A 22,233-nucleotide genomic window follows, 5' to 3' on the forward strand; every position below is an offset into this window, starting at 1 on the left:
GTTTCTCTTCAGTGGTTTAACCCAGCCAGGATTGTTCTGTGGCTACTATTTTCCAGCTGCCAAAGCCCCAGAAGAAGAGAAAGCAGGAACGAAGCCTAGGGTTTCTCTCCTCATGGAGCTTAGGGTCTCACACTTTATATATCCCTCTCCAGGAGTGCTTAACCACATCCTACCCTGGTTATGTGGGGCATAAGCTCCACAAGAGTCATGTATTTTGTTAATATTTTAATGAGTAATTATTGGCAGTACACCTGTTTTTCTCTTCAGCGTGCAGACTTTATAATTAAAAGTTTTTTTATTTCAGAAAAATAGAGGTAGGCATTTGGCCACTTTACCTTCAGATGCTCTTTATCTTAATTTTTATTTAGTGTTCCTGCCACACATTTTTCTTTAGTTTTCTACTTTCCCATACCCTTTTATGAATAGAAAAAGAAATAAGTTCATTGTCTTGTTTTATTGAGTAATTTACCTGGATTATTTCATAGTCATCTCTTTTATAATGTCTTGATTAATAGTGTACAATGTAGAATCAGATATACCATTCTTCTGACAAGATTAAATATATTACTGAGTCTATCTATTGCTTTGTTCTGGAGACATGATTTTATTTTAAATTATATTTTATTCAATTAATTATCATATAGTATATTATTAGTTTCAGATATAGAATTCAGGGATTCATTAGTTGCATAATCCCCAGTGCCCATTACATCAAGTGCCCTCCTTAATGCCCATCACCCAGTTACCCCATCCCCCACCTACCTCCCCTCTAGCAACTGACAGTTTCCTATAGTTAAGAGTCTTTCATGGTTTGTCTCCCTCTCTGACTCTGTGTTGTTTTATTTTTCCCTCCCTTTCTCTATGTTCTCTGTTTTGTTTCCCACTTATGACTGAAATTATATAATTGTTTTTCTCTGATTAATTTATTTTCCTTAGCATGATACTCTCTAGTTCCATCCATGTCATTGCAAATGGCATGATTTCATTCTTTTTGATGACTGAGTACTATTCCATTGTGTACATACCACATCTTTTTTTTTTGTTAAATTTCACAGCACTCACCAAAGCACATACCCTCCCCAATGTCCATAACCTCAGTACCCTCTCCCTACTCCCCTCCCTCCAGCCCCCCTCAGTTTGTTTTGTGAGATTAAGAGTCACTTATGGTTTGTCTCCCTCCCAATCCCATCTTGTTTCATTTATTCTTCTTCTACCCCCCAAACCCCCCATGTTGCATCTCTACTTCCTCACATCAGGGAGATCATTTGAGAGTTGTCTTTCTCCGATTGACTTATTTTGCTAAGCATAATACCCTCTAGCTTCATCCATGTCATCGCAAATGGCAAGATTTCCTTTCTTTTGATGACTGCATAGTATTCCATTGTATGTATATACCACATCTTCTTTATCCATTCATCTGTTGATGGACATCTAGGTTCTTTTCCATAGTTTCTACTGCATACCACATCATCTTTATCTATTCATCTGTCGATGGACATCTGGGCTTTTTCCATAGTTTGGCTATTGTGGACATTGCTACTATGAACATTGGGGTGTAAGTGCCTTTTCATATCACTACACATGCATCTTTGGGGTAAATACCCTGTAGTGCTGGGTTGTAAAGTAGCTCTAATTTTTAACTTTTTGAAGAAACTCCCTACTTTTTCAGAGTGGCTGTACCACCTTGCATTCCCACTAGCAGTGTAAGAGGGTTCCCCTTTCTCTGCATTCTCACCAATATTTGTTGTTTCCTGACTTGTTGATTTTAGCCATTCTGTCTGGTGTGAGGTGGTATCACATTATGGTTTTGATTTACATTTCCCTGATGCTGAGTGATGTTGAGCATTTTTTCATAAGTCTGTTGGCCATTTGTATGTCTTCTTTGGAGAAATGTCTGTTCATGTCTTCTGCCCATACCTTAACTGGATTATATGTTCTTTGGGTTTGAGTTTGATAAGTTCTTTATCGATTATGTATGTTACCCTTTATCAGATATGTCATTTGCAAATGTTTTCTCCTATTCTGTTGGTTGTCTTTGGTTTTGTTGGCTGTTTCCTTTGCTTTGCAAAAGCTTTTTGTCTTGTTGAAGTCCCAATAGCTCATTTTGCCTTTGTTTCTCTTGCCTTTGAAGACCTGTCGAGCCAGAAGTTGCTGTGGCTGAGGTCAAAGAGGTTGATGCCCATGTTCCCTTCTAGGCTTTTGATGGATTTCTATCTCAAATTTAGGTCTTTCATCCATTTTGAGTTTATTTTTGTGTATGGTGTAGGAAAATGGTCCAGTTTCATTCTTCTGCATGTGACTGTCCAATATTCCCAACACCATTTGTTGAAGAGACTATCTTTTTTTCACTGGGCATTCTTTCCTGCTTTGTTGAAGATTAGTTGACTGTAGAGTTGACAGTCTATTTCTGGCCTCTCTATTCTGTTCCATTGATCTATGTGTCTGTTTTTATGACAACACCATACTGCCTTAATGATTACAGCTTAATAATGGTGAATGGTGATGTTACCAGCTTTGGTTTTCTTTTTCAACTTTCCTTTGGCTTCGGGATCTTTTCTGGTTCCATACAAATTTTAGGATTATTTCTTCCAGCTCTGTGAAAAATGTTGATGGTACTTTGATAGGAATTGCATTGAATGTATAGATTGCTTTGGGTAGCATAGACATTTTAACAATATTTGTTCTTCCAATCCATGACCATGGAACATTTTTCCATTTATTTGTCTCCTACAGTTTCTTCTGTGAGTGTTCTACAGTTTATGGAGTATGGATCCTTTGCATCTTTGGTTAGGTTTATTCCTAGGTATCTTGATGCAATTGTAAGTGGAATCGATTCCTTAATTTCCCTTTATTCTGTCTCATTGTTAGTGTATAGAAATGAATCTGAATTCTGTGCACTATAAGTTCTAGCAATTTTAGGGTGGAGTCTTGGGTTTTCCACACAGAGAGTATCATGTCATCGGTGAAGAGTGAGAGTTTGACTTTTTCTTTGCCCATTCAGATGCTTTTTATTTTTTTTATTTTTTGTTGTCCAGTTGCTCAGGCTAGGACTTCTAGTACTCTGCTGAACAACAGAGAATGTTGTGAGAATGGGCATACTTGTCATGTTCCTGGCCATTGGGGGAAAAACTCTCACTTTTTCCCCATTAAGAATGATATTTGCTGTGGGCTTTTTGTAGATGGCTTTTATGATATTGAGCTGTGTTCCCTCTATCTCTATATGTGGAGATTTTTAATCAAGAAAGGATGCTGTATTTTGTCAAATGCTTTTTCTGCATCTGTTGAGAGGATCATATGGTTCTTGTCCTTTCTTTTATTAATGTAGTGTGTCCCATTGATTTGTGGATGTTGAACCACACTTGTAGCCCAGGAATAGATCTCACTTGGTGGTGGTGAGTAATCCTTTTAATGTACTGTTGGAACCTACTGGATAGTATTTTTGTGAGAATTTTGGCATCCATGTTTATCAGGGATAATGGTCCGTAATTCTCCTTTTGATTGGAGTCTTTGTCTGGTTTTGGGATCAAGGTAATGGTGGCCTCATAGAATTAGTTTATTAGTTTTCCTTCCTTTTCTATTTTCTTAAAACAGCTTCAGAAGAATAGGTATTAATTCTTCTCTAAATGTTTGGTAGAATTCCCCTGGGCTCTTTTGTTGGGAGATTTGTGGTTATTGCTTCAATTTCCTTGTTGGTTATGGGTCTGCTCAGGTTTTCTATTTCTTCCTGTTTGAGTTTTGGTAGTTTATACATCTCTCAGAATGCATCCATTTCTTAATTTGCTGGCATATAGTTGCTCATAATATGTTTTAATAATTGTATTTCTTTGGTGTTTGGTTGTGATCTTTCCTCTTTCATTCATGATATTATTAATTGGGTCCTTTCTCTTTTCTTTTTGATAAGTCTGGCCAGGGATTTATCAATTTTATTAATTCTTTCAAAGAACCAGCTCATAGTTTTGTTGATATGTTCCAGTCTTCTTTAGGTTTCTGTTTCATGGATTTCTGCTCTAATCTTTTTCATTTTCTTCTCCTGGTTGGCTTAGGCTTTATTTGTTTTCTTTCTCTAGCTCCTTTAGATGTAAGGTTAGGCTCTGTATTTGAAACTTTTGTTTTTTTGAGAAAGGCTTGTATTGCTATATAATCCCCTCTTAGGATCACCTTTGCTGCATCCCAAAGATTTTGAACAGTTGTGTTTTCATTTTCATTTGTTTCCATGAATTTTTTAAATTCTTCTTTGATTTCCTGGTTGACCCATTCATTCTTTAATAGGATGCTCTTTAACCTCTATGTGCTTGTTCTCCTTCTTAATTTCCTCTAGTGATTGAGTTCAAGTTTTAAAGCATTATGGTCTGAAAATAGGGAATAATTCCAATCGTTTGGTACTGGTTGAGATCTGATTTGTCACTCAGTATGTGATCGATTCTGAAGAATGTTCCATTTGCACTTGAGAAGAATGTATATTCAGTTGCTTTAGGATGGGATGCTCAGTATATACCTGTGAAGTTGATCTGGTCCAACGTGCCTTGTTTCCTTGTTGATCTTCTGCATCGATGATCTGTCCATTGCCATGCGTGGGGTGTTAAAGTCCCTTACTATTATTGTATTATCAATGTGTTTCTTTAATTTTGTTATTAATTGGTTTATATAATTGGCTGCTCCCAAGTTAGGGGCATAAATATTTACAATTGTTAGATCTTCTTGTTGGATAGACCCTTTATGATATAGTGAACTTCTTCATCTGTTAATAGTCTTTGGTTTAAAATCTATTTTGTCTGCTAAAAGGATTGACACCCCAGCTTTCTTTTGTTTTGTTTTTTTCTTTTAACGAACAAAATTATTTTATTCAAAGTAGTTAAATATCTCAATTTTTCTTTTATGATTTATATGGGTTTTAAAATTTTTTTTTTAATTTTTTAAACATATAATGTATTATTAGCCCCAGGGGTACAGGTCTGTGAATCGCCAGGTTTACACACTTCACAGCACTCACCATAGCACATACCCTCTCCAATGTCCATAACCCCACCACCCTCTCCCAATCCCCCTCCCCCCGGCAACCCTCAGTTTGTTTTGTGAGATTTAGAGTCTCTTACGGTTTGTCTTCCTCCAGATCCCAGCTTTCTTTTGATGTCCATTAGCATGATAAATGGATATATTTTTATAACCGTTATTCTGAATTCTGGCTCTGATATCTCTCTTGTATCCATATTGATTAAGTTTCTGGCAGTTAGTACTGCCTCTTGTTCTCTTTTCTGTGGTGAATTTTTCCATCTTGTCATTTTGTCCAGAGAAGAACAGATGAACAAGGCAACAAAATACAAAGATATCAACCATGACCCCAGGAAAATATGTACTAAACAAATCAGAGGAGATCAGAAACCAAAAAGGAAAAAAGAATATAATCAAACAGGTGGACTGAACACAGTAATACACTAGGTCCTGGGAATATTTTGGTCTATTTGTTAGAAAATAAATCCTAAAATTGTAAAGAAAGAAAAACTTACATATATACAAAAATAAAATTGAATATGATGAAATGAGGCAAAAAATGAAGAATGTATATGTAAAAGGTAAAAATGAAAATTAAAAAAGACTTAAAAGGTTTGATAAAATAAGAAACTAGTTGAAAAGGAAAAAAAATTGAACTGAAAGCCTGATGAATGAGAGAAAAACCTCAAATTCTATATTCTATTTTCCTCTGGTGCTGGAGTTTTGTCGACATAAAAGTGTCGACTTTTGTCGTTCACAAGTTTGTGCTGCGTAAACTTGGTATTGGCCTGAGGTTCCAGCAGGTCTTCTGGGGGAGGGGCCTGCTGCACTGATACTCTAGTGTCTTTGTCTTGGCGGAGTTGCCCCACCCCTTGCTAGGGGGCCAGACAGAGCGTAAGCTGCTTCAAATTGCTGTATGTGGCTTTTGTTCCCTAAAGGCTTTACACACTGTTTTAGAGGATGAGAACGGTTGTGCCCCAGTCTTCAGCCCCGGAGCTGACAATTCGCACCCCACATTCTTCAGTAAGCCCTCACAGAAAAGCAGTCAGTCATTCTCGTCTCCCTGGTTTCCCTCTGCTCTCTGTGTTCACCCAGCCTATAACTGAGCATTTTAATCTTAGGCACAGGACCCTGTGGAGTCTCCAAACTTTACAGACTCCTGCAGCGCACACATATGCCACTGCCCGGGAGCAAGGAGGGGACTCTCACCCCTGCTCAGACAGCAGTCTACTGACCGTGCTGTGGTTTACAGTTTATAGCAACACAGAACTGAGAGCCCACTCCTGAGATCCCTGATTGCAGCTGACTTCCCTACTCCAATGCTTGGGAACTCTGCCGCGCTCAGGCACCCCTAGTCTTTTGGGTATCCTGAGAGCATGCTGTCCCCACCTGGTATTCTGCCTGCTTCACCACCTGAGCACCTTTTAGACACATGGAAACAGATTTCTGTAAGTTCTGATTTTGTGCCCCACTGCTATAGCACTTTCTGATATCTGGCTTATGGAGGCTCCTTACCCCCCCAGGGTTTATCCTCTGATACATCGCCTCGGTTCACTTCTCTGCACCTCCTACCATGCAAAAAGTGATCGCTTTTCTATTTGTAGAATTTCAGCGATTCTTTTCTTAGATCTCCGGTTGAGTTCACAGGTGTTCAGAATGATTTGATAGCTATCTAGCTGAATTCCTGGGACCAGATGAAACGAGAGTCCCCCACTCCTCTGCCATATTCCCTTGGCTCTGGAAAAATAATTTTAGATTGAGGTTTTTTTTTGGTTAAGCTGCCTTTTTAGATTTCAATTTAAGTTGCTTTTTCATAATCATTTATTCATACATTCCTTGTTTGAGTTCTTAATTTGTTTAGTCTGACATTATTATTGCTATTTATACTCTACCTTGTTCCTATAGGAGTTTGAGATGGCTTTCAAATAATGGTTAAAAATACATAAAGAAATTAAGAAAATGAAAATAAAGGTCACATTGAGTGGTTTAATATTGTTAATATTAGCTTGTTCTCTATTGTGTCACCAAATATTTTGTTGAAATCAGGGGTATATTGTTATTTACTGATTTGAGTTCTCTCTCCAAGCATTTTATTCTTATCTTGGGACCCAGCATTTTCCCTTAAAGCACTGACCTTTATTTGTTGGCATCTGAAGAGCCATAACTCTTAGTCCATACTATGCTTTTAGAGAAGAACCTGCCACAGTATCTGGCATACTGGAAACTTAATAGCAAGTATTTAAAAAGTAAATCAATGGAAAAGTAATATCCTACTTTTATACCATTGTTTCCCAAGTTTTAATGCTTAGGGTTCTAACCGTTCCTTTCGAATATACCTAAAGAAAGGTGCCAGACTCTGTAGTTTCTATGAGGCTTACAACTTTGGAGCAAGGATACTATCTTAGCTCTGCCTCAGATTAGCTAAGTGACCTCCTGTCTCTGGGTCTCCCATTTCCCAGTGTGTGAAATAAACGGCTTAGACTTCATGATCTCTGAAGTTCCCACTGGTTCACTATGTCTATGAAAACAAGAAAAGGCTAATTTTAAAAATTTCTATTTGTGTATGTGTCAGGATCTAAGCTTTTAAAACTTTAAAACTAAATAATGTAAAATGAATTATATATGTATTTTATTTTTAAAATTTTTAAAAAGTTTTACTTAGAGAAAAGGAGAGTGTGGGGGGTGGGGAGGGGCAGAGGGAAAGAAAGAAACTCAGACTCCCTGCTGAGTGCAGAGCCCAGTGTGGGGCTCCATCTCTCCTGATCCTGAGATCATGACCTGAGCTGAAACCAAGAGTTGGATGGTTAACCAGCTACACCACCCAGGCTCCCCCTAAAATGAATTATATGTGCATTTTAAAGAAAATATTACACTATAAATTTTCTTCTTGCCTTTCCTAGGTCATTGTGGAAAGACATTTGCTATTTTGGAAAAATTTCTGAATCATAGCCATGACAAAATTGCATGGTTGGTCATTGTGGATGATGATACATTAATAAGGTAAGGAGTGTTTCTCATCCTAGGATGGCTTTAAATGCTACATATATTCATATGCAGAAGCTATGATGGGTACTATTCTTCTGGCCAAGATGGAGTAACAGGGATTAGATTTACCCTTATATCTAAAACAACTCCCCCAAAAGGACAAAATATAAGAAATGAGGGTTTTTAAGACACTGGACATTAGGCAACAAAGGACAGTGACCCCTGAGACATGTGAAACATAGGAGGTGAGTTCTATGGCAGCACCAGCTAATTGCCTTAAGGAAGTGTAAATAGCTGCTGAGCATTCCTCTGTGGGGTGGGGAGGTATTGGGAACCTAGGTAGAATCTGGCCAACTCTTGAGTTGAAGAGATGATGCTGAGACCCTAGGGTGACTGAGGCTATTAGTTTATAGGACATAGCACTGGAGAGGGAGGGATGCACTGAATAACACCAGAGATCTGTACTGAACCAGAGTTCAGTACAAATGTGTATGAGGAAACTACTGGAGGCTGGGGAGAGAACCAGCCAAAATGATGAGAGGGGATGGTGGCCAACACACAGGGCTCAGTAGAGTACCTGTTCCCACCAGCCAGACTGGGAATTCTGGATCCACAGGGTATTGGGTAAAGTATATAGAAATGTCTTGTTTTAGTAGCAGGAAACAAACAGTTAAGGTTGGATTAAGTAATGCTCCATCCAGTCCTGCCCAAGAGACCTTAAAAGGCCCCCCCAAAATATTTCCAAGTAACTATTTCCAAGTAACTATCTGGATCCAAGAACAAAGCTTTAGAGGATTTCTAGAAACACCAAAATATCCATAACCCAACAGAGATTCATAATGTTTAGCATTCAGTCAAAAGTTACCAGACATGCAAAGCAGCAGGAAAACACACACATAATGAGAAAAATCAGTTGATTGAAATTACCCAGAATGACAGTGTTAACTAGTTGTTATAACTACCAGTTCTGTTATAGCTTAATAACTCTTCCATTTATTAAAAAAGGAACATGAAAGGTATAATAAAACCAAGCTTCTGGAGGTGAACACTATATTTTCTGAGGTGAAAAATCCACTGGATGAGATTGACAGAAAAACTAGATATTTCAGGAGAAAATACAAGTGAACTTGGGAACATGGCAATAGTAACTATCCAAAGGAAACACAAAGATAAGTAATTTAAAATCAGTGAACAGAACATATCTGAGTTGTGGGACAATCTCAGGTGGCTTTGTATATATGCAATTTGGAGTCCCCAAAAAGGGCACATGACAAATATTTTAAAAAATATTTTCCAAATTTGATGAAAACTATAAACCAGCTGATCCAGATACCGATTCTAGATCAGTGTACCCTAGACTAAACTGTGAGCATCCAAGCAGAGTACAATCTCTCCAAGAATGGGGTCTTTTTTCAGGACATCTTATATAGCATTTATTATATCTAACCACTTCACTTAAGTTATCAATCTTCAGTATAATCTACAATTAAAAGTTTTGCCACATTTTCTTATTTGCCAGCAATAATGTCTAATTGCCCAGTGTGGTCTTAAATGTGTTTTTTATTTTGAGCTTGGCACTTTTACCTTGCAAGACTCTGACATCATTTTTGATTGCATGAACTTTGACTTCTCCTAAGACATAAGCCTGAATAGTTGCAAGATTTAGAGTCAGGTCAGAAATTCAAAAACTGAGGGGCACCTACAAGGTTCAGTTGGTTAAGCATCCAATTCTTGATCTCAGCTCAGGTCTTGATATCAGGGTCATGAGTTTAAGCACCACTTTGGGCTCCATGCAGTCATATAGCCTTGTTAAGAAAAAAAAAAAAATTCAAAACCTAAAAAAAGGAAAAAAAGTAAAGGTAGAATTTTAGACTCAAGAAAGAAAGAAGGCAAATTTATATCTGGAGTTATGTACTAAAATATCCCAAAGTAAATAAATTCAAATGAAAATTTAATAAGGGACATGGATGAAAATTAGGAAAGTAATACAGAAAATGGGGTCAAGTACTTAAAAAGGTTAGAAAAAAGTGGTTCAAATTGAAGAGGCAATGAAGTCCAATACATGTATAATTGGAATTCCTGACTGAAGAAAAAATAAAAAGAACAGAAATAACATTTAAATACCAGAAATAAAAGAGGACATTAAAGTGTATATTGAAAAGGCCTACCTTGTAGGTGCCTTGGAAAATTGACTTCAGCTTCTGATCTTCAGCTTCTTCACATCACTGGGTAAAACTACTAGGCTTCGATAACTTCCTCTGAGTCTTGAGGCAAAATTACAAAATAACCTGTAGAACAAGAAAGTAGGACCAGCATCAGACTTCTCAGAATGACTTAAGTATGGAACAAATGGTAGAGGAACATGTTAAACTAAAAAAATTGTGAGTCACAAATTTTATGTGCAGTATGCACATGCATCCTTCCTGGGGAATATATTAGAGAACTTCATGCAAATGAGAGAGGAAATTTGGGCAAGAGGACTGATGGTGGACATTTCATATATTTAACTGTAAAACAGGGTTGGGGATGTGGGTAGGGGAATAGTATATAAATGTAATATGTTTGACAAAGCAGAATCTTGAAACTTTTAAAAAATGGAAAGAAAAGGGAAAGTAGAATAAGATCATGGCTTACTGTACAGCTAGGAGATGAGATTCAAAGGGTATCATATACAACTGACAGATCTAATAACAAAATGTTAAATAAAACATAATAAGGCATAAAACGTTAAATATATGATGATGGGAAAAACTTTTCCAACACAAATTTTTTTCTTAAAAGAAATAGTAAATAGTATATGTATAATTAAAACCCAAAATAATTTCATGTTGAAACCAAATATTACCAGTTTTTCACTAAATTTGAATGGGTTTAACTTACCAAAGAACTTTTCAAATTGGCTCATAAAGCAAACCCCAACTCTGTACTTTTATACAAGAGACCTACATAAACATAGTTCTTCAAAAAGCCTAAAAATAAAGGGATGGATAAAGACCTAGCAAATCAATGAGAATAAAAAGTTCAATTCCCAGTTCTAAAAGCTGGGAAAAAGAAATCATAAAGCCAACCCCCAAAAAACACAAGGAAGGAGATAATAAAGATACATGCAGAAATGATGAGATAGAGAAAAAGTTCAAATTAATCAGAATTTTGTTTCCTTGAAAAATTGGTACTGAATGCTTTTCTCATTTAATGGTATCTCCTGGAAATCAAAACTCACAATGTATTTAGTATCTAGTCTCTCTGTAAGAATGAAAAGGAAATAAAGCATACCTATATCTCCTTATCTTTACAAAATCAAGTGAGGGAGAGTTGAACCAATAAACCATGAAGTTGGTTTCTTTCTTTCTTTCTTTCTTTTTTTTTTTTTTAAAGATTTTATTTATTTATTTGATAGAGATCACAAGTAGGCAGAGAGGCAGGCAGAGACAGAGAGAGGAGGAAGCAGGCTCCCTGCTGAGCAGAGAGCCTGATGTGGGGCTCTATCCCAGGACCCTGGGATCATGACCTGAGCCGAAGGCAGAGGCTTTAACCCACTAAGCCACCCAGGTGCCCCTGAAGTTGGTTTCTATAAGGGTTGGGTGGGAGAAGAGGATAGACAGAGTAAGAGAGGGTGTGATACTTCTGAATTTATCTTTTAATTCAGTTGAGTTGTGGAAGCATGCTCATATTTTACATATTTGAAAAATCAATAATGACAGGAGAAAAGTTAATAAAGATAAGGAAAAAAAGATGAACTCAACTGTGTTTCAATTGAAAACATCACAGTGAAGGAAAAATGGTTTCCTGTTGGTCACATCTTAGACAAGCATCATGTAATTAAGGACAACAATGAATTATGACCATTAAAATTAGGGATAAAGGAGTTCATGCTTATAAGAAGTAGAAAATAGGTATGTTCATCAGGAATAGTGACCTGTAGTTCTCCTTTTATGTAGTGTCTTTCTTTGGTTTTGGTATCAGGGGAATGCTGACTTCCTAGAATGAAGTTGGAAGAAAAGCTTTTTTTCCTCTTCTGTTTTTATGAAATAGTTTGAAAGAAGAGGTATTAACTCTTCTTTAAATATTTGATAGAATTTACCTGTGAAGTCATCTGGTTCTAGACTTTTGTTTGTTGGGATTCGGTTTCCTTGCTGGTAATCAGTTGCTCAGATTTTCTGTTTCTTCCTGATTCAATTCTGGGAGGCTATAGGTTTCTAGGAGTTTATCTATTTCTTCTAGGTTACCTGAAACTAATATAACATTGTACATTAATTAAACTGGAATTAAAAAAATAGCAATGGTCGGGGCGCCTGGGTGGCTCAGTGGGTTAAGCCGCTGCCTTCGGCTCAGGTCATGATCCCAGGGTCCTGGGATCGAGCCCTGCATCGGGCTCTCTGCTCAGCAGGGGGCCTGCTTCCTCCCCTCTCTCTGCCTGCCTCTCTGCCTACTTGTCATCTCTCTCTGTCAAATAAATAAATAAAAAATCTTTTAAAAAAAATAGCAATGGAAAAATAGTAAAACTGTCCAGTGGAGATACCAGACAACTTGACTAGGTGAACAGAATAGGTATCACTGTGAAGATCAGAAGGACATCGTGTGTCAGATACAGCATCATATATCCAATACTGTGACTGGGAATGCATATGCTGGGCTTTGTCATGAGGAAGCACCAGACTAACCCAACAGGAGGATCATTCCATTAAAAATAGGGGAGATGCTTTTATTATTAAAAATACCAGTGTAACAAAAGACAAAGAGAAGCTGAATAATTTTCAGATTAAGAGAGAATAAGGTGATATGATAAATAAATGCAATAAGAGATCCTGAGCTGCATCCTATACTGAAGGGGAGATGTGCTAGAACAGACATTGGGTCAATTGATAAAATTGGAATAAGGGTGGTAAATTAGATAGAAGCATTTGTTTTCAGTTTTGGAATCCTAATTAAGGCTGTTAGAAACTTTTGTGTATATATCTTTGTATATGTATTTGTCTTGGCTAAATGCCTATGAGTAGAATGGCTGAAACATGTAGGTGTATATTTGACTTTTTAAGAAAATTACTATATTAATGTTAAAGTTTTTGAAATTCTTTACTTTTCCTGTTCTTAGGAGATACACATTGATGTATTTAGGAGAAATAGGCATAACATATGAGGCTTACTCCCAAATATTTTAGAAAAGAGAAAATATATGTGTATAACTCACACACACACGTGCACATTTACACACACACATATATACACAGATACATGAATATATGAATATGAATATCTATCTAGAGAGATTGAGAGAGAATGATAAAGCAAATAGGGTAAAGTTAACAACTGGTAAATATGGGTAAAGGATATAGGAGAGTACTTCCCATTGTACTACTCTGGAATTTTTCTATAATCTTGAAACTATTTCCAAATAAAACATTGAAAAATTAAAGCCATAGGTTGGAGTAGAATTTCATCTGGATTTTAAAAAATCAGCATTCTGACAAAATGAAGGGTAAAAAATCATACAACCAGCTCAATAGATATATAAAAAGCATTTGACAAGATTCCATTCATGATAAAAACTCTCAACAAAATAGGTATGTTTCTTCTAAACCCAAATATAATAAAGGCCATATGTTAAAAACCCACAACTAAGATCATCCTCAATGGGAAAAATTGAGAGATTTTCCCCAAGATCAGAAATAAGACAAAGATGTCCACTCTCACTATTTTTATTCAACATAGTACTAGAAGTCCTAGCCATAGCAGTCAGACAAGAAATAAGAGACATCCACATTGGTAAAGAAGTTCAACTCTCAGTCTTTTAGATGACATGATAGAGATAGAAAACCTTAAAAATTCCACCAAAAAACTAATAGAAGTAATAATGAATTCACTAGAGTTGCAAGATTCAAAATTAATACCCTGAAATCAGTAGTGTTTCTGTGCACTCACAAAAAAACTCACAGAAAGAGAAATTAAAAACATCCCATTTACAATTTTACCAAAGAGGTGAAAGACTTGTACTCTGAAAACTATAAAACACTGTTGAAAGAAATTGAAGGTGACACAAACAAATGGAAAGATACTCCATCCTCTTGGGTCGGAAGAATATTGTCAAAATGTCCTATTACCCAAAGAAGTCTACAGATTCAGTACAATCCATATCAAAATATCAATAGCATTTTTCTTAAAATTAGAATAATCCTAAAAGTTGTAGGAAACAACAGAAGACCCCCAATAGCCAAGACATTGCTGATAAAAAAGAATAAACGTGGAGGTATCACAATCCCAGATTTCAAGATACACTACAAAACTGTAGTAATTGAAACCATATGGTATTGGCAATAAAGACAGATGCATAGATCAGTGGAACAGGGTAGAGACCCCAGAAAATAAGCCCACATTATTACCGTCAGTCTATGAAAAAGGAGGAGAGAATATACAGTGGGCGAAAGTCACTGTTTTCAATAAATGGTGCTGGGAAAACTAGACAGCAACATGTAAAACAAGGAAAGTGGACTATTTTCTAACACCAGGCACACAAATTCAAAATGTATTAAAGACCCAAATATGAAACCTGAAACCATAAAAATCTGAGCAGAGAGCTTGAGCAATAATTTCTCTGACATCGGCCATAGCGATATTTTTCTAGGTATGTCTCCTAAGACGAAAGCAAAAGCAGAAATTACCTATTGGGACTGCATCAAAATGAAAGGAAACATGCACAGCCAAGGAAACCATCAATGAAGCAAAAAGACAACCCACTGAATGGGAGAAGATATTTGCAAATGATCTGTCCAATAAGGGGTTAATATCCAAAATATGTAATGAAGTCCTACTACACCAAAAAAACAATCCGATTAAAAAATGGAGCACCAGATTAAAAAAAAAAAATAGAGCACCTGGATAGACATTTCTCCAAAGAAGACAAACAGATGGCCAACGGACACATAAAAAATGCTCCCTATCAGTAATTTTGGGGGAAGTACAAAAATCAAAACCACAGGAGGTATCACCTCATACCTGTCCGAATGGCAAAAGTCAAATTCAAGAAACAACAAGTGTTGGCAAGGATATAGAGAAAAAGGAACCCTTTTGCGCTGCTAGTGCTAACACAAACTGGTGCAACCACTGTGAAAAATAGTATGAAGGTGCCTCAAAAAGTCAAAAATGATCCAATAATCCAATATCCATATGATCCAATAATTCCATTATTGGGTGATTACACAGGGAAAAGGAAAGCACCAATTTGAAAAGATCTATGCACCCCTATGTTTACTGCATCATTGTCTGCAGTAGCCAAGACCTGGAAGGAGCCCAAGTGTGCATTGATAGATAAATGGATAAAGATGTGATAGATATTTATCACATCTTTATACACACACACACACACACACACACACACACGGTGGAATATTACTTGGCTATAAAAGAAAGAGCTTGACATTTGTGACAACATGGATGGACCTGGAAGGTATTAAATGAAATAAGGTATTTGTCTTTCTTAGTCTGACTTACGATTCCACTAATAAACAGAATGTAAAATAAATAAAAGAATCAGACCTATAAATACAGAGAACTAACGATTGCCAAACAGAAGGGGAATGGGAAGTTGGGTAAGATACGTGAAGGGTAGAGGAGATACAGACCTCCAGTTATGGAGCGAGTGAGCCATGGGAGTAAAAAACAGAAGGCATACCATCCATGATACTGTAATAGCAATGTAATGGGACAGATAGTAGCAATACTTGTGGTGAGCGTAACATTACATATAAACTTGTCAAATCACTATGTTGTACAGCTGAAACATAGGTAACATGTGTCCATTATACATACACAAATCAGTATTATGCTGTTAGAAAATCTATATGCAACACTAAGCTGTGTTATTATGATTTTGATAGCATGTAGTCAGTCTTACCTGTTGCCATACTGTTTTTTTTTTTTTCTGTGCCTTAAAATTGCCCTAAATGGTAGCATATTGTTAAATAAAAGTTCCTTTCCCAGATGAATGGTCAATCTGCTTGGATAGAACTGGAGATTCTTCTGCTTTATCCACATTTCTAGTTTTTAGCAAAATGAAACATATGATGGTTGTCAGACTCAGTTTGATTCTTCAGCTTTAAAATGATACTGGGTAGGGAGATGGTTGATGTTAAAAGGAAAAGAAAACCAGATGAGATGTTAAATCCCAGTTATTTTAACCTCAGAAATTAGAAGTTGAGGGTTGAATTGACATTTTTACAATATGCAGGAGGAAGATAAATACTTTTCTTCTCAGGTCAAGGAGTAGATTTAAATTGGCCCCAGAGGTCTTCAAGGTTTTTTTGTTTGTTTGTTTTTGTTTTTCTTAAACACACACAGACTTTTACCAGCTGAAGGCTACAGTTGCCTTAGAGATCTTTGAGTATATTCTCCATAACCGAATGGTGTCTTACTGGGTATCTGCACACCTCCTCACCTTCCCCCGCAGAGTTATCAGCTGATCTGAAGACGATTCCAAACTAGGTGCTCACCTTGTGAGCCCCAGACAGGACAGTTTCAAAGATAACATTTTCTGGCCACTAAGAAACTGTCAACTTTGTCAGAGGCCTTGACTTCCGGGCAGGTAGAAACATCATTAACAAACCTGTAAACTCTTTGCACCATATTTTTACGTGATTTTTTCATCCATTAAATTTACTCATTTTCAGCTTTAGGCTTATTAGCTGGGCTATTTGTGTAAGATGCAGCAGTGCGGATTGGAAAGGGGGTCCTTCTCTTCACCTTGCGCATCTCCACTTTGACTTCTTAATATCCTACCTATCCCCCAAAGGAGGAAAAATGAAATTGTAGAGCACCAGTCTTCTCGGTGTTAATACTTCTCTATAAGAATTTGTGATTAATAAGTTAGAGAAATACGGGATATATCCACATCTTGGACATGCATGATGCTCACCAGGCTTGAGAAACATTGAAATTTATTTAGCCAATTAAAAAAAATTAATCCAAATTTGACCACGGAACAACTCTTTTCAGGAAACGCTGATTAATGTCATGAGAGAACTGGGGATTTGGTGGAGTTGGACCTGGTCAGCTCTAGTTTAGAACACAGTGGAAGGACTTTATAAGGTATCTGTAAGTGGTGTAACTTCTTCAGACAAGGAAAAGCTAGCCCTTCTCAACATCAACCTTGGTCTCACCTTCCAGTCACAGCCTTGGTAATATAACCATTGTTTCCAATGTCCTGTTAAAAGAACATTTTCTTCCAGTGGTGTCCTGCTACAAGACCACATTCTTATTGAACTTACACCAATAACTATAATTGATTTCCCATTTTGTTGTTGCCACAAGCCCCAGCCAAACCCTTCTGGGTGTGAAGTTACATTCAATTCACAACTCACATTTGGCATTAATATCCCTAAAGCTTGTACTCATCTTACTACTCTTTTTGCTTTTATTTCTCCCCCAAATTTTGAAGTGTTTCCATAGACAAGTGTGCATTCAGCCAGTGACTATTAGAGCTTGCTGTGTCTGTTGGTTGGTACAAGACCAATAAATGGTTAACTCCACCTGGGGCCTCTGGTTGCCCCCTATTGCACGCATGAGAGGGCAACACTGGCCTACCTCCTAGTCTCTGAGGGTAGTCTCTGGTCTACCTCCCTGGTCTCAGGGGTGGTATCCACCCCTGAAATTCTGCCATTAGCAGAGGGGCACTTGGCAACACCCCTGGCTTTTAGAGCCTTCCTTCAAGGAAGTAAACTGCTTTCTCTTAGGCAGTGCCTTCTAGAGGCTTAGCAAGACTGAAATGGGTTGTTTGTATTTTCTCTCGGGGTCCCAGATAATACTAGATCTTGCTACTGTTGTTTACGAGCTCTCGATAGGCCCCCTTCCCACCACTTTATCATTGGGAGGATCCTTTATTTTTCCCTGTTTTTCAGTTGATCTCCCTTTCGGTTTCATGTAAGTCTGCCATTATATAGGGGCTATTATAGCAGTCGGACGTTTAACCCCAGGGACAAGAAGGGATACTGAAGTCCCATACCTAGTCTGTGGGACTGACCGTGAGATATGGAAATTCATACAAGAGGAAAGTAATTTTTCATTTGGGCCACCAAAATGCTGGGTGGAAATGGCATGTTTCATCCTCGGTTCTTCCATAGAGGTCAGGTGCAGCGGAGGGAACGGCCTCCTTGTTAAGCCAGGTTTTCTTAATGCCAGCATTTACCCAATCAGATTAGTTAAGTGCCTGCAGCTCTCACTATGCCTGCAGTGTATAATCTTTGTCACAAGGCAGGCTGAGCAGTGGCTTAGGCCATTTCTGATGTCTCAAATCCATTTACCACTGTACGATGTTCTCCAGTATCCTACAGTCCGAACACCCACTGTTTCAGATAGGTGTTTTTAGGGCCTCCCTGTCCTCACAGGGACGAGGGATGACATCTGAATGGTCTGAAACGCACAGAAGTCCAGGCCAAGTCTGCCCACAGGGTGGTAGCTAAACCGCTTGGGGTTTCCTTCACAGACAGTGGGCTTCCCCCGGCACAGCCCCTTCACCCATGGCTTGTTTGATTTTCAGTATCCTTCCCACAAGGAAGGTGGAGGAGGGTCAGTCATGTATCCCCCAGACTGAGAAGGCACTTTAATACTGAAAATGGAAGAAGCCACTCCATCCTGTTCACACGGTTTTACTCAGGACAGCTTACCGTGGGTTGGTTGGCTGGTCGGTGGGTGGGTGAGTGGTTGGGTCGTTCAGTCGGGACGGCAATATGCAGCAATTCTCTGCTAATATCCAGACCGTAATCCCCAGCTTTTTTTGGCGAGGGAGGCGTGGTCCCATCACGGGGTAGTTATCTAAAGTGGTGCCACCTGCGCCCTACAGGTGAGACCAAGATGGAGGCCGAAGATGGAGTCAGTGTTGTCAGCACTCCACACCACGTACACCTGAAAAGATGTTACAGTTGGTTCACACTTACTGAGAAGCAGGACTGGTAGAAGTGAGCTACCATCGGCAACCTTTACTTCATTAACTTGCTGCCCCCTCACTCAAACTAGGCAGCCATGTTCTGGCAGTGGCTTATTAAAACTGGGGATCCCCTTGTTTTTTAGTTTCTCTCCTGTTGCCAGGCAGAAACAGAGTCCATCGATTTTTTTTTTTCTCTTTTTGAAAAAAATGTGTTTTTCTGTAAATCACTGAATTTCATCTCTAAATGATTTCATAGTATTATTATAATTATACATATATATACATATAATTCTATAGTGTGACCCGTGGGATGTAAGAATCATAAACTCTTTACCATGAGCACACTTTGGAGTTAAGTCATTATTGTTCCCTTTGGAATTTCAGCATCTCCAGGCTCCGACACTTGCTTAGCTGTTACGACTCAAGCGAACCGGTGTTTCTGGGAGAGCGGTATGGTTATGGCCTGGGCACTGGCGGCTACAGCTACATCACGGGAGGAGGAGGGTAACTATGAGCATAGCTTTCTGCACGTACTTTCAGCATGAACTTCTATTTCCACCATACAGGGCTTGGTCTGTGGCGGTGGTCCTGATACCAGCATGCTCTGTATATGTTTCTGTTATAGGACAGTGAATATTAAATTTGTGAACTATGAAAAGAACCCATGCTAAAGACTATTTTTCCATGAAGAAATATAAATGGTTGTCAAAGTTCTTGGTAGAGACCAAGGTACTTGGTTCCTATAGGAATGATTATTTCTAGGTAGCCAATTAGTTTTGATTGTTTAAATGAAAAAAGAAATTTGGATATAGATTTTATGGTCAGAAAAATAACTCATTAGACTTTTAAATTACCTGGTGCTAATAAATCACATTTCAGAAAAGAGTTTGACCTTAAGCAATTAAGTGCTATTTGTGTAGGATTGATAGGTTTTAAATAACAGTGAAAAGTCAATATTTTTAAATGAGCATTTGCCTAATCTCTTGTGGGGAAGATTTTGATTTGATTTATATGGGTAAATCAATTGAGCAATTAGTCTTTCTATTATTTCTGGAGTCTTTGCTATTGGGGTATGTAGGGAGGATCTCAGTATCAACTATAGTAATTTAAAGTCATTCAACAGGTATTTGCTGAATATCCACCATGTGCTGAGCCACATTCTTGGCACTGGTTTCTAAACCTCTGAAGGGTCAGGACTTTATATTCTTACTTTTCAATCCCTTAGATCAGAATGGTTCCTACTGCGGGACCTCCAGAATCACATTCCAGGGGTTCTGGTGTGGTCTAGCTGATTCAGTTGTTAATAGAACATGGCTATGATTCTGGAAAACAATATGAAGTTTCCTCAAAAAGTTGGAAATAGAGCTACCCTACGACACAGCAATCACACTACTGGGTATTTACCCTAAAGATACAAATGTAGTGATCCGAAGGGGCACATCACCCGAATGTTTATAGCAGCAATGTCCACAATAGCCAAACTATGGACAGAGCCCAGCTGTCCATCAACAGATGAATGGATAAAGAAGAAGATATATGCAATGGAATACTATGTAGCCATCAAAAATACTATGCAGACATCAAAAAATGGCAAAAGAAATCTTGTCATTTGCAACAACATTGGTGGAACTAGACGATACCATGCTAGTGAAATAAGTCAATCAGAGAAAGACAGTTACCATATGATCTCACTGATGTGAGGAATTTGAGAAAAAGACAGAGGATCATAGGGGAAGGGAGGGAAAAAATGAAACAAGATGAAACCAGAGAGGGAGACAAACCGTAAGAGACTCTTAATCTTGGGAAACAAACTGAGTTGCTGGAGAGGAGGAGGGGTGGGAGGAATGGGGTGGCTTGGTGATGGATGTTGGGGAGAATATGTGCTATGGTGAAAAAATAATAATAAAAAAATAGAACATGGCTATGGACGTGGCTCTTTCATAGAGATACCCAAGCCTGGACAGGTGTACTGATCTTTGTTGAGCAGTGACGTGCCTCTACCTGAGGTCATTAGCATCAGGAGATGAGGGTGCAGGTAGGCCTTCGAAAAGACACTAAAGGGAAGGCCAAGGAGTATTGATCTCTTCTTAAAAAAAAAAAAAAAAGCTCAAGCTATGTGCAACCTTATGGTAATGCATTTAGTTTTTAGTGGATGAGGTACTGGGGCTGGTTAAGGATCAGGGCATGGTATCTGTTGAGTAAGAACTTCCTACCTTTGAAAGGGTCCTGTTATTTGAATATAGCTACATAGGTGTTAATATACTTTTTTTTTTTTTTTTTATGAATCTAATAACCTCTTTATTTATTTTTTTTTTTGAAATTTGAATTTTTTTTTTTAACTTTTTATTTTTTATAAACATATATTTTTATCCCCAGGGGTACAGGTCTGTGAATCACCAGGTTTACACACTTCACAGCACTCACCAAAGCACACACCCTCCCCAATGTCCATAATCCCACCCCCTTCTCCCAAACCCCCTCCCCCCAGCAACCCTCAGTTTGTTTTGTGAGATTAAGAGTCACTTATGGTTTGTCTCCCTCCCAATATACTTTTAACACAAAAGTGACTTCTTGTCAAGAAAACGATCTTCTTTTCTTCCTTGCTTGTTGGATTTCACTGTTGTTTCTGAGACAGACTGGCCCTTGAAGCCTGAAATGGCACTTGACCTCACCCAACCAGCATTGCCTTTCATCACTCCAGGTGGTTGCTCATTCACTCCATGAGCCTAGTGGGTGTGGGCATGGTGGGGCAGGGGGGGGGGATGCAAACAAAAGCCACAGTTCCTTTCTTATGGGAGCTCACAGGCTAGTGCCAGATCGGCAGATGCATTGCATGAGTGTCACTGCTCCCATTCCCAGGCCCATGGTGGTCACTGTAAGCACTGAGATAGCACCTTTAACCTCTTATATGTTCAACTTCTACCTTGCTCCTATGGACTTCCCACCACCTCCAGTTTTCCCATCTTAATACTCCTTCCTGCTACCCTCCCTCATCTCCTCTTCCATTCATCTTCAGAATCCATGATTCATGATCTCTTCTTTCCCAGCCCCCACTTCCATCTGACCCCCATGCTCGGCCTTCAACCTAGACCATCTTGCTGAGGAGGTCTGTGGCTATGTCTATATAGCCATGTCCAGTGGCTAATTCCAACCTTTCTCTTGTTTAACCTCTTGGTTCCTTTGACAAAGGTGACTAGTCACTCCTTAAAGTGCTCCTTTCTCTTGCTTTCCAGAACAGTGTCCTACCCTTGTGTGTTCCTGCCTTTCTGATCATTCCTTCTTGGGTCCCTTTTCCTCTCCTTTAAATGACTATGTTTTTCCGGCATCTTTTCTGGTATTCTGTTCTC

At 38.3% G+C, this 22,233-nt stretch overlaps 1 protein-coding gene across 6 annotated transcripts in view; it reads left to right on the forward strand.

The window, feature by feature from the left end:
* B3GLCT (beta 3-glucosyltransferase) overlaps nucleotides 1-22,233 on the forward strand; it is a 118,214-nt gene that overhangs the window by 74,411 nt on the left and 21,570 nt on the right. For 4 of the 6 annotated variants that reach the window (XR_014303530.1, XR_014303531.1, XM_082701486.1 and 1 more), the window contains exons 12-13: nucleotides 7,890-7,989; nucleotides 19,271-19,390. Coding sequence is in view for 3 of the 6 variants with exons in the window: in XM_082701486.1 (XP_082557612.1) it covers nucleotides 7,890-7,989; nucleotides 19,271-19,390 (220 nt within the window). In the remaining 3 variants the exon portion in view is untranslated. The remainder of the gene's footprint in view (nucleotides 1-7,889; nucleotides 7,990-19,270; nucleotides 19,391-22,233) is intronic. The other 2 variants (XR_014303532.1, XM_082701484.1) reach the window with 1 other exon arrangement.

This window comes from Mustela nivalis, assembly GCF_964662115.1.
Source record: "Mustela nivalis genome assembly, chromosome: 15".
Taxonomy (NCBI): Eukaryota; Metazoa; Chordata; class Mammalia; order Carnivora; family Mustelidae; genus Mustela; species Mustela nivalis.